Source organism: Nerophis lumbriciformis, linkage group LG20 (genome assembly GCF_033978685.3).
Source record: "Nerophis lumbriciformis linkage group LG20, RoL_Nlum_v2.1, whole genome shotgun sequence".
NCBI classification, from domain to species: Eukaryota; Metazoa; Chordata; class Actinopteri; order Syngnathiformes; family Syngnathidae; genus Nerophis; species Nerophis lumbriciformis.
In genome coordinates this window covers 11,667,501-11,681,631 of record NC_084567.2, presented here as the reverse complement: position 1 = coordinate 11,681,631, position 14,131 = coordinate 11,667,501, and the positions used below count along the sequence as shown (strand labels likewise).

General features: G+C 37.2%; 1 protein-coding gene across 1 annotated transcript in view; it reads left to right on the top strand.

Annotated features, from left to right (window-relative positions):
• The first annotated feature begins 1,246 nt into the window (after positions 1 to 1,246).
• The window catches only part of LOC133619416 (fructose-1,6-bisphosphatase 1-like), an 18,055-nt gene continuing 5,170 nt past the window's right edge, over positions 1,247 to 14,131 (top strand). Inside the window, exons 1-4 of the mRNA XM_061980420.1 lie at positions 1,247 to 1,539; positions 8,843 to 9,005; positions 9,084 to 9,176; positions 9,243 to 9,383. Coding sequence (XP_061836404.1) covers positions 1,370 to 1,539; positions 8,843 to 9,005; positions 9,084 to 9,176; positions 9,243 to 9,383 — 567 coding nt within the window. The 5' untranslated portion in view covers positions 1,247 to 1,369. The remainder of the gene's footprint in view (positions 1,540 to 8,842; positions 9,006 to 9,083; positions 9,177 to 9,242; positions 9,384 to 14,131) is intronic.

Sequence of the window (14,131 nt, the reverse complement as noted above, 5' to 3'; positions counted from 1 at the left end):
TCTTATTAAATAACTTTTGTAACCTATTTTTATGGGCTATCCTCTTTGTGATGTTAAGATCCTGTTATGCGCTGTTATACAGTATATGCCTTGAGCTCTTATTTTGAAGGCGCTAAGAGCGGAAGTGATGACACGTTGGAGTGGAGCGGAAGTTTTTGAAAGAAGGTAAATAAAGTGGTCCTCGTGTAAACTGGAGCCTCCGTGTTTGTTATTTTGTAGTTTCATACAGTATAGGCGACATTTATAAACCCTCGGTTACACTTTTTTAAATAGACTCAATCTTGCACGTGGAAAGTTTAAGTGAGGGCTTTAGTTGATATAACACTCTCGTCAGGGGGTGCATTAATCCAGCACAACAGCGGCTCATGGACTTCATTTATAAGTAAAGGTAAGACAATAAAAACTTTTTTTTTTAATTAAATGCGCTTTTTTGTGTGCTACAGTTTGTATGTGTAAAGTTAAAGTTAAGTTAAAGTACCAATGATTGTCACACACACACTAGGTGTAATGAAATTTGTCCTCTGCATTTGACCCATCCCCTTGTTCACCCCCTGGGAGGTGAGGGGAGCAGTGGGCAGCAGCAGCGCCGCGCCCGGGAATAATTTTTGGTGATTTAACCCCCAATTCCAACCCTTGATGCTGAGTGCCAAGCAGGGAAGAATGCTGGTATGAGCTTTTAAACATAACCTGTTAACTGCTGCCAATCAAATGGTGAATAAGATACTCTTTAGGGTTCATATGTTTGTAAATCTGACTGTGATGAAGTCAGTGCCTCACCAGCCATCAACCTCACCGCACGTCACTGGTGTAGCTATGATAAAGGACACATGTTGTGCCTGCTGGGCTGGTCCATTTTAGAACATAGCTATCCATATAAAAAAATGTCATAGTGGTCGTGGTTTGCATTGATGTACTAGTACTAATAGTTTTCCCACCTCTGTAAACACCCCAACAATAATAAACATGTCAACCAAAAAGTGGTGCATAACCCTGGATACAGTTGGAGGTGTACCTAATGTAGTGGCCGTCACAAAAAGTTCGAGTGTGTTTATTGCACAAGAAAGAATTGTGCAAAGAGTCAACTCGGGCGTCTTTTGTCATGCTCACACTCTGAACGTTATCGCTCAATCAAACAGAAAAAGTTTCAAAAAAGAAAAAAAGAGAAAAAAAGAGGCGGGCGTGTGTCGGCGTTGGCTGCGGGGCCACACCTTCTTTTCCCCGGCGCCTCTGGATTGGCCCTTCGCGGTCTTCACCCTCTCGAGTTCCGCATCTCGGCTCGTTATTTAAGTCCCGCAGAACTTCCTCCTACAACAACGAGAGGAACCTCCTCCGCGCATCCTGGGAGACCGAACCTAAGACCACCGACAACATGTCCGAACAGTCGGCCTTCGACACCAACGTGGTCACCGTGACCCGCTTCGTCATGGAGGAGGGCAGGAAGGCCAAAGGCACCGGAGAGCTCAGCCGGCTGCTGAACGCGCTGTGCACGGCCGTCAAAGCCATCTCCAGCGCGGTGCGCAAAGCCGGCATCGCCCACCTGTAAGTATTTCTTCAACTACTCTGACTTATTAGGGTCCCATGATCCACCCTGAACGTCCACGTTGGCACAAACCAAAGCAGGGGAGCAGGTTTAGCTCGCACCAATCAGGAAGCGCATACCTGAGAGGCCACGCCCACTCAACCCTACAGCCCAGTCAGCATGCCTCAGCAGAAATTACAAATCTCAGTTTGATACTGTGGAGGTTACTCTTGTAACACCTCCATCGAAAAGTCCCGAGCAAGTTGGAACGTTACAAATATTAAGATAAAGTTGTGTGCGTTCCAGAGAAAAAAGTGGGGTGAATGCGAGACTAAAGCAGGGGTGTCAAACATACGGATTCGGCCCTTGAACAGATTTTATCCGGCCTGCGGGATGAGTTTGCAGAGTATAAAAATGAGCCAACATTTTTGAATGAAATAAACTGCTGCTCTAAATGTGTCCACTAGATGTCACAATAGCAATTTTTTGTATCTCTTTTAGATTATGGTACATATGCTAAAAAAAAACAACAACAAAAAAACATATGGTGTTCGTGCACCAGTCGAGGAAAATGAGCAAACTACATAAATAACATCCTGTAATTTGATTTTTATATAATTTTTTTTTTTTTGATAGATTGAAAATTAACACCAATGAGTTGACCGATGAACATCAATCAGTGTTTACTCATATAGCCCTAAATCACGAGTGTCTCAAAGGGCTGCACAAGCCACAACGACATCCTCGGCTCAGATCCCACATCAGGGCAAGAAAAAACTCAACCCAATGGGATAACAATGAGAAACCTTGGAGGGGACCGCAGATGTGGGGACCCCCTGGGTGACCGGTGCAATGGACGTCGAGTGGATCTAGCATAATATTGTGAGAGTCCAGTCTATCACATAATTTATTCAGAAAGTATAAATAACGACAAATAAAAATAGAATATTATTAACCGCGACATGTAAGTGTAAAAAAAACCCCAACAACATTGTGATTTGTACACTTTCAGAATGTGCTTGTTCTATTTTTAAACAAAGAAAACAATCTGAAGTTGTCTTTATTTTTAAGTTATCATGCCGGGATTTTACCAGTCCGGTCCACTTGGGAGTGGGTTTTTCTCCATCTTTAAATGAGTTTGACGCCTCTGTACTAAAGTGAGGATAAAAGTACAAAAAAAAGTTATATATACATTTTTAAAGATTCGGCGCGCATAGAACTTTGTAAGAACAAAGTCAGGATATGATGAGACAATAAAGTCGTAACATGAAACACTTTGTAATCTTACACAATATTGTCGTAGGATTATGGCAAAGTCGTATTTTTGGGAGAAAAAAGTTGTACTAAAAATATATGAGAAGAAAGTAATACAATTCAAAATAAAATAAGTTGTTTCACAATCCTCAAGCTGTGACGTGAAAAACATCGGAATATGGGAAAAAGGTCGGACTGCTAAGTAATATGAGGACGCAGGATAAGTGTAATTTTACAAATAAAGGTCATATTTTTTGAGGAACAAAAACTAATTTGCAATAATGAAGTGGTGATTGGTGAACAAAAAGTCGTAATGTTATGAAAATGAACTCGTAAGTTTAAGAAAATGACGCTGTTTTTCCAAGAGGAAATTCGTAATTTTGCAAGAATTAAGTCAAGATATGATGAGGCAATACAATAAAACCATACCATGAAACACGTAATGTTTTGAGAATAAAGTAGCAGCATTATGCAATAAAGTCATATTTTTTGAGAAAAAGTTGTGAACCAGAACTAAAGCTGTGACGTTAAAACTTTGCAATATATGAATAAAGTTGGACTCGTAAGTAATATCATGAAGACAAAAGTCGGGATATGATGAGACAATAAAGTCGTAACATGAAACACTTTGTAATCTTACACAATAATGTCGTAGGATTATGGCAAAGTCGTATTTTTGGGAGAAAAAAGTTGTACTAAAAATATGAGAAGAAAGTAATACAATTCAAAATAAAATAAGTAATTTCACGATCCTCAAGCTGTGACGTGAAAAACATCGGAATATGGGAAAAAGGTCGGACTGCTAAGTAATATGAGGACAAAGAATAAGTGTAACATTACAAAAAAAGGTCATTTATTTGAGGAAGAAAACATTTGCAATAATGAAGTAATTATTGGTGAACATTAAGTCGTAATGTTATAAAAATGAACTCGTAAGAGTAAGAAAATGACGCTGTTTTTCCGAGAGGAAATTTGTAATTTTGCAAGAATTAAGTCAGGATATGATGAGACAATAAAGCCATACCATGAAATACTTAATGTTTTGAGAATAATGTAGCAGAATTATGACAATAAAGTCAATTTGAGAGAAATCTCTTGTGGTCTAAATCTAAGGCTGTGACGTGAAAAACACCGCAAAATGAAAATAAAGTAACAAAGTAAGTAAAATCATAAGGACAAAAATAAGTGTAATATTGCAAAAAAAGACATACTTCTTTGAGAAATAAAGTTATTTCGAAGAATGAAGTGGTGATTGGTGAATAAAAATTTGTAATGTTATGGAAATAAACTCATAAGATTAAGAAAATTAAGATGTTTTTCCCGTGAGGAAATTAGTAATTTTGCAAGAATAAAGTCAGGATATGATGAGGCAATAAAGGCATAACATGAAACAGAATAATGTAGCAGCACTATGACAATAAAGTCATATTTTTTGAGAAAATGTTGTGAACCAGATCTAAAGCTGTGACATTAAATACATTTGCAATATATGAATAAAGTCGGACTCGTAAGTAATATCATGAGGACAAAAGATAAGTGTAATATTACAAAAAAAGGTCATACTTTTTTGAGAAAAATGTTGGAATTTGCAAGGGCGAAGTGATGATTGGCGAACAAAAAGTCGTAACGTTATGGAAATAAACTCATGAGATTAAGAAAATGAAGCTGTTTTTCCCGAGAGGAAATTCGTAATTTTGCAAGAATAAAGTCAGGATATGATGAGGCAATAAAGACATAACATGAAACATGTAATGTTTAGAGAATAATGTAGCAGCATTATAGCAATGAAGTCATATTTTTTAGGGGGAAAAGTTGTGATCCAGATCTAAAGCTGTGACGTTAAAAACATCGCAATATGAGAATAAAGTCGGATTCGTAACTAATAGAATGAGGACAAAAGATGAGTGTAGTATTACAAAGAGAAAACTCTTCGAGAAAACTGTTCTAATTTGCACGAATGAAGTGGTAATTGGGGAACAAAAAGTCGTAAAGTTACGATATTAAAGTCCTTAGATTAAGAAAATAAAGATATCTAAGAGACGAGAATTGTAATTTTGCAAAAATGAAGTCATAGTATGATGAGGCAATAAAGGCATAACATGAAACATGTAATGTTTAGAAAATAATGTAGCAGCATTATAGCAATGAAGTCATATTTTTTGGGGGAAAAGTTGTGATCCAGATCTAAAGCTGTGACGTTAAAAACATCGCAATATGAGAATAAAGTCGGATTCGTAACTAATAGAATGAGGACAAAAGATGAGTGTAGTATTACAAAGAGAAAACTCTTTGAGAAAACTGTTCTAATTTGCACGAATGAAGTGGTAATAGGTGAACAAAAAGTCGTAAAGTTACGATATTAAAGTCCTTAGATTAAGAAAATAAAGATATCTAAGAGACAAAAATTTTAATTTTGCAAAAATGAAGTTATAGTATGATGAGGCAATAAAGGCCTAACATGAAACACGGTGTAATGTTACAAGAATAATGTGGTAGCTTTATGGCAATAAAGTTATATTTTTTTACAGAAAAATGTCGTGATCCAAATATAATGCTTTGAGGTAAAACAAACATCGTAATATGAGAATAAAGTCGGACTTGTAAGTAATATCATGAGAGTAAAATATAAGTGTAATATTCCAAAAATGTGGGAATTTGCAAGAATGAAGTAGTGATTGGCGAACAAAAATTTGTAAAGTTACGATATAAAAGTCATAAGATTAAGAAAACAAAGCTGTTATCTCAGGGAGGAAATTCGCAATTTTGAAAGAACGAAGTCAGGATACGATGAGACAATAAAAGTGTAACATGAAACACGTTGTAATGTTACGAGAATAATGTGCTAGCATTATCGCAATAGTCATATTTTGGGAGAAAATAATAATGATACAAATCTAAAGGTATGACCTGAAACCAATCGTTATGTGTTAACATTGTAGTATTATTAGGACAAAAAAGTTGTTTATTTTTGTAAATGTTACAAAATAATTGTCAAGTTTCCCTGACAAATAAGTTGTACATTGCAAGAATAAAGTATTGATGGAAAAAATTAAATCATAATGTTACGGAACAAAACCTCACAAGATTATGATGATAAAAGCTTGTTTAGATAAGTTGCAAGAAAAAAGTATTTGATGGAAAAAATTAAGTCATAATGTCACGAAAAAAACCCTCATAGGATTATGATAATAAAGGCTTGTTTAGAGAAAGAAATAAGTTGTAACATGATGAGGCATGACATAAAATTACGAGAATAAAATCATATCTTCTGGAAAAGTCGTAACACAGCAAAACTGTTGTGACACAAAAAAAGTCATAACACCAGAATATATTATGAGAATAAAGTTGCAATATTATTACAAAGAGCTCTAATATTAAAAAAAAAAAAAACGCTTAATGAAACTCGGAATCATATTAAAAAATTAATTTTTAACGTAAAAAAGACAAAGTACTTATAACAAAAATAGTGTCAATTATGAAAACAACGTTGTGTTACGTGAAAAAGGTGCAGATACAAAAAATTGTAAAGAAAAAAAAGTAGTAATGGATAACTCTACAAAAATAAAATTATAATTTTGTTGAAAGGTAAAAGATAGTTGAAATATTACAAAATGAGTCCTACATTTAGACAAAAGTCATAACATTACAAAAAAATACAGTTGAAGTGTTACAAAAAATAAAGTATATGTAGCCACGGTTGAATTATTGTACTAATCCTACCAAATAGTCTTTAATTCATAGACAAAAGTGGTAATATTATGGAAGAAAAAAGTAATATTCTAGGACCCTATTTAAAGAGTTGTAGATGCTCCTCCACATTGAGAGGAGCATCAAGGGGGTCCGGGCATCTGGTGAGATTGCCCCCTGCACGCCTTTCTGGGGAGGTGTTTAGAGCGTGTCCGACCGGTAGGAGACCACGAGGAGGACCCAGGACACGTTGGAGAGACAATGCCTCCCAGCTGGCCAGGGAATGCCTCGGGATCCCCCGGGAAGATCTGGACAAAGTAGCTGGGGGGGGAGAGGGAAGTCTGGCATTCTCTGCTTAGGCTGCTGCCCCCGCGACACGACTTCGGATAAGCCAAAGAAGAGGAATGGATAGATGACCCACACAGTATAGGCAAGCATCAGCAGATACAAACCCCGTTTCCATATGAGTTGGGAAATTGTGTTAGATGTAAATATAAACGGAATACAATGATTTGCAAATCCTTTTCAACCCATATTCAATTGAATGCACTACAAAGACAATATATTTGATGTTCAAACACATAAACTTTATTTTTTTTTTTGCAAATAATAATTAACTTAGAATTTCATGGCTGCAACACGTGCCAAAGTAGTTGGGAAAGGGCATGTTCACCACTGTGTTACATGGCCTTTCCTTTTAACAACACTCAGTAAACATTTGGGAACTGAGGAGACACATTTTTTAAGCTTCTCAGGTGGACTTCTTTCCCATTCTTGCTTGATGTACAGCTTAAGTTGTTCAACAGTCCGGGGGTCTCCGTTGTGGTATTTTAGGCTTCAAAATGCGCCACACATTTTCAATGGGAGACAGGTCTAGACTACAGGCAGGCCAGTCTAGTACCCGCACTCTTTTACTATGAAGCCACGTTGATGTAACACGTGGCTTGGCATTGTCTTGCTGAAATAAGCAGGGGCGTCCATGGTAACGTTGCTTGGATGGCAACATATGTTGTTCCAAAACCTGTATGTACCTTTCAGCATTAATGGCGCCTTCACAGATGTGTAAGTTACCCATGTCTTGGGCACTAATACACCCCCATACCATCACAGATGCTGGCTTTTCAACTTTGCGCCTATAACAATCCGGATGGTTCTTCTCCTCTTTGGTCCGGAGGACACGACGTCCACAGTTTCCAAAAACAATTTGAAATGTGGACTCGTCAGACCACAGAACACTTTTCCACTTTGTATCAGTCCATCTTAGATGAGCTCAGGCCCAGCGAAGCCGACGGCGTTTCTGGGTGTTGTTGATAAACGGTTTTCGCCTTGCATAGGAGAGTTTTAACTTGCACTTACAGATGTAGCGACCAACTGTAGTTACTGACAGTGGGTTTCTGAAGTGTTCCTGAGCCCATGTGGTGATGTCCTTTACACACTTATGTTGCTTGTTGATGCAGTACAGCCTGAGGGATCGAAGGTCACTGGCTAAGCTGCTTACGTGCAGTGATTTCTCCAGATTCTCTGAACCCTTTGATGATATTACGGACCGTAGATGGTGAAATCCCTAAATTTCTTGCAATAGCTGGTTGAGAAAGGTTTTTCTTAAACTGTTCAACAATTTGCTCACGCATTTGTTGACAAAGTGGTGACCCTCGCCCCATCCTTGTTTGTGAATGACTGAGCATTTCATGGAATCTACTTTTATACCCAATCATGGCACCCACCTGTTCCCAATTTGCCTGTTCACCTGTGGGATGTTCCAAATAAGTGTTTGATGAGCATTCCTCAACTTTATCAGTATTTATTGCCACCTTTCCCAACTTCTTTGTCACGTGTTGCTGGCATCAAATTCTAAAGTTAATGATTATTTGCAAAAAAAAAAATGTTTATCAGTTTGAACATCAAATATGTTGTGTTTGTAGCATATTCAACTGAATATGGGTTGAAAAGGATTTGCAAATCATTGTATTCCGTTTATATTTACATCTAACACAATTTCCCAACTCATATGGAAACGGGGTTTGTACATTTTTAAACATTATTGACTTTAGTGACAGAACTTAGGTTTACTCAACCCCAGGCTTCCTCTCATTTGAGGACATGCAGAGTCATGCATACGTGGTGTCATTTACCTTCTACTGTACTTCCTAAAAACATCAATCATGAGTAAAGTTTGATCCAGCGAATAAATCTCCTTATATACACTTCTGAGAACAAGCGTGCTCTGCAGTGGTCTTTTGTGTTTTATAGACATCCGCTGTTTTTTAGGATATAGGATACTGATAACTGTAACGATATTTAACAAGTACCAGTCAGTGAGTCCCCATCCTTGACTTCCGATTCATTGACGGACCGTCCCTCGTCCTCTTGTGTCTACACCAGCTACGGTATCGCGGGCAGCACCAACGTGACGGGTGACCAGGTGAAGAAGTTGGACATCTTGTCCAACGACCTGGTCATCAACATGATCAAGGCGTCCTTCACCTCCTGCCTGCTGGTGTCGGAGGAGAACGAAAAAGCCATCGTTGTGGATCCCGAGACCAGGGTACCCCAAAACGCAACTAAAAGCATAGTTTTGTCAGGAACTACTTTCTGGAACTGACCACACAGTTCCTCTCTTCAGGGCAAGTACATCGTATGTTTCGACCCTCTGGATGGTTCCTCCAACATCGACTGTCTGGTATCCATCGGAACCATCTTCGCCATCTATAAGAAGGTACGTCACTCTTTCCTCTAACGTCCTAAATGGTAAGACGGTAATGCCCACCGTCACGTCTTGCAGGCCACAGACGACGAGCCGCGCGAGAAGGACGCCCTGCAGCCCGGCAGGAACCTGGTGGCGGCGGGCTACGCCCTCTACGGGAGCGCCACCATGATGGTGCTCTCCACCGGCCAGGGGGTCAACTGCTTCATGCTGGACCCGGTCAGTACACAGTCTAACGAGGTCCAGTACAGCAGCCAATGTTACTTTAACCTAACACAAACTCAAATGAGTCATGATTCCATTTAGACCAAATACAGTTTGGATCCAAATTCACACCATTTTTGGAACACCAACAATAACTGAAAAAATAGAGTTTGATAAAAATTTGGCGGGGGATCAAAATCTACAATAAATGCTATTTTTTAACTATAGGTAACTATATGTATAACCCAGTGACGTGCGGTGAGGTTGATGGCTGGTGAGGCACTGACTTCATCACAGTCAGATTTACAAACATATGAACCCTAAAGAGTATCTTATTCACCATTTGATTGGCAGCAGTTAACGGGTTATGTTTAAAAGTTCATACCAGCATTCTTCTCTGCTTGGCACTCAGCATCAAGGGTTGGAATTGGGGGTTAAATCACCAAAAATTACTCCCGGGCGCGGCGCCGCTGCTGCCCACTGCTCCCCTCACCTCCCAGGGGGTGATCAAGGGGATGGGTCAAATGCAGAGGACACATTTCACCACACCTAGTGTGTGTGTGACAATCAGTGGTACTTTAACTTAACTTTAACTTTACACATACAAACTGTAGCACACAAAAAAGCACATTTAATTAAAAAAACGTTACTATGGTCTTACCTTTACTTATAAGTGCGGGAACAGTGGTGTTCGTGTTGGAGGAGTTGTGAATGAATGAAATATGAAATCCGTGCTGCAGTCTGCAGGTGTACCTAATGTTGTGTCCTTGCAGTCGTTCACGGCTCCTCCGGCGTGAGCATTGTTGTTTTTGCACTTTTTGGCTTCTTGTTAAGTGACTTTTTTTGGGTGGATTCGGTCTTGCACGTGGAGGGTTTGGGTGTGGGCTTTGGTTGGTGTGGCGCTCCCGTCGGGGGGTGCATTCTGCGGCGGGGGTGCATTAACCGGCACCAGGAGGCGGGATTACTGCGAGCCTTACACAGTGCGTCTTCGCAGCAGTTTTCTGATTGCTCAGCACAAGAAATACGTTACACACATACAGTTGTTGACAAAATACACTGTACATTATATACCTCAGCTAACTAAACTATGGAAATGTATAATATAGTTCATATAGCAATACGGTCTCACTGCACAGCAGGCCAGCAGTTAGCCGAGTCCGCAATCCATGTTGAGGCACAACTGAGTGACGTGCCTCAACTGGCTGCTGTTCACCGCACCGTCTCTTCTCAGTATTTGAACGGCAAATGTGAAAATTCAGCGATTTTGAATGAAAATAATCTAAAACTGGTGAAGTTAAATGGAAAATAACTTTATAGTATAATCACTGAATACATATAACAATTTAATAAAAATTTTTTTTTTTTTAATTTTTTTTCTTTCCATGATGGCAGGTGAGGCCCTGCCTCACCTGCCTCCAGTGACCGCACGTCACTGGTATAACCATCAAATAGTTGATTACATTTGGTGTGCATCAATATTTAGATCTGACTGTAACAACTCAAATAGTTTTCAAAATATTTAAAATGTATATAATTCATAGAACTTTTGATCTTGATCCTGTCATCCTGATGTTAAACCAGACCAATAATTTGTAATACAGGTACATAATAAATGTAAATTACTAATATTTGTATATTAACTCATGGACTGATCTGGATTAAATCTGGTGTGTATACAGATCCTTTTTTTTTTTTTACATAGACTTAACGGAAATTGTTACAAACTGATTTTGATCAAATTTGGTGTGGATCAAGATCGTTTCTGAAATATGGACTTAACTCATTGCTAACAGATTTTTTTAATCAAATTTGGTGTGGATCCAAATCCCTTTTGCAACATGAAAATGATCGGATTGTAAACCGATTTCCATCAAATCTGGTGTGGATTCAGATTATTTTTGTAAATTTGACATTACTTACATTGTTAAAATATTTAAATACAATCTGGTGTGGACCCAGATCCTTTTTTGCACCATAAAAATTATCAAATTGTAAACCGATTTCAATCAAATCTGGTGTGGATTCAGATAATTTTTGCAACATGGGCATTATTTATATTGTTAACAGACTTTAATCAAATCTGGTGTGGATCCAGATTATTTTTGTAAATTTGACATTAATTACATTATTAACATATTTAAATCGAATCTGGCGTGGACCCAGATCCTTCTTTGCAACATAAAAATGATTGAAGTATAAACCATTTTTAATCAAATCATGTGTTGCTCCAGATCCTTATTGCAACATGAAAATTATTGAATTGTAAATCGATTTCCATTAAATCTGGTGTGGATCCAGATTATTTTTGTAAATGTGACATTACTTACATTGTTAACATATTTAAATTGAATCTTGCGTGGATCCAGATCCTTTTTTGCAACATAAAAATGATCAAATTGTAAACCGATTTTAATCAAATCTGGTGTGGATTCAGATCATTTTTGCCACATGGGCATTACTTATATTGTTAACAGACTTTAATCAAATCTGGTGTGGATCCAGATTATTTTTGTAAATGTGACATTACTTACATTGTTAACATATTTAAATCGAATCTGGCGTGGATCCAGATCCTTTTTTGCAACATAAAAATGATCAAATTGTAAACCGAGTTCAATCACATCTGGTGTGGATTCAGATCATTTTTGCAACATGGGCATTACTTATATTGTTAACAGACTTAAATCAAATCTGGTGTGGATCCAGATTATTTTTGTGAATTTGACATTACTTACATTATTAACATATTTAAATCAAATCTGGCGTGGACCCAGATCCTTTTTTGCAACATAAAAATGATCAAATTGTAAACCGATTTCAATCAAACCTGGTGTGGATTCATATCATTTTTGCAACATGGGCATTACTTATATTGTTAACAGACTTAAATCAAATCTGGTGTGGATCCAGATTATTTTTGTAAATTTGACATTACTTACATTATTAACATATTTAAACCGAATCTGGCGTGGATCCAGATCCTTATTGCAACATGAAAATTATTGAATTGTAAATCGATTTCCATTAAATCTGGTGTGGATCCATATTATTTTTGTAAATGTGACATTACTTACATTGTTAACATATTTAAATCGAATCTTGCGTGGATCCAGATCCTTCTTTGCAACATAAAAATGATCAAATTGTAAACCGATTTCAATCAAATCTGGTGTGGATTCAGATCATTTTTGCCAGATGGGCAATACTTATATTGTTAACAGACTTCAATCGAATCTGGCATAGATCCAGGTCCTTTTTGCAACATGAAAATGATTGAAGTATAAACCATTTTTAATCAAATCATGTGTTGCTCCAGATCCTTATTGCAACATGAAAATTATTGAATTGTAAATCGATTTCCATTAAATCTGGTGTGGATCCAGATTATTTTTGTAAATGTGACATTACTTACATTGTTAACATATTTAAATCGAATCTTGCGTGGATCCAGATCCTTTTTTGCAACAAAAAAATTATCAAATTGTAAACCGATTTCAATTAAATCTGGTGTGGATTCAGATCATTTTTGCAACATGGGCATTACTTATATTGTTAACAGACTTTAATCAAATCTGGTGTGGATCCAGATTATTTTTGTAGATGTGACATTACTTACATTGTTAACATATTTAAATCGAATCTGGCGTGGATCCAGATCCTTTTTTGCAACATAAAAATGATCAAATTGTAAACCGATTTCAATCACATCTGGTGTGGATTCAGATCATTTTTGCAACATGAGCATTACTTATATTGTTAAATGTGACATTACTTACATTGTTAACATATTTAAATCGAATCTGGCGTGGACCCAGATCCTTTTTTGCAACATAAAAATTATCAAATTGTAAACCGATTTCAATCAAATCTGGTGTGGATTCAGATCGTTTTTGCCACATGGGCATTACGTATATTGTTAACAGATTTTACTCAGATCTGGCATAGATCCAGGTCCTTTTTGCAACATGAAAGTTATTGAATTGTAAACCGATTTCCATTAAATCTGGTGTGGATCCCGATCCTGCTTGCAACATAAACATGACACAATGTATTAAAAGATTTCAATCAAGTTTAGTGTAGATTCACATGGTTTTTGCAACATGGACATTACTTATATTGTTAACAGATTTCAATAAATCTGACGTGGCTCCAGGTCCTTATTGCAACATGAAAATTATTAGATTGTAAATCGATTTCCATTAAATCTGGTGTGGATCCCGATCCTGCTTGCAACATAGACATAACACAATGTATTAAAAGATTTCAATCAAATTTAGTGTAGATTCACATGGTTTTTGCAACATGGACATTACTTACATTTTTAACAGATTTCAATAAATCTGACATGGATCCAGATCCTATTTGCAACAATAACTCAAATTGTTGTGAACTGATTTTAAACGCATGTGGTGTGGATCCAGATCGTTTTTCCTATGTGAACATGACTCAAATTGTTAACAGATTTCAACCAAATCTGTTGTGGATCCAGATTTGAATCAAACTAGTGCAGATTCTGATCCTTTTTGTGACATGGATTCTCCATTTGTGAACTGATTCTGATCAAATTTAGGTGTTGAGCTGGATCGTTTTTGCAACAAATTTCAATCAAATGGGTGTGGCTCCGGACTCTTTTTGCAATATGGACGTAAATCAAATTGCTGTGAACTCCTTTTAAACAATTTTGGTGTGGATATTTATTTACGATATTGACCCAACTCAAATTGTGAACAAATGTTGTTGGTGTAGAATCAGATTTCGATGAT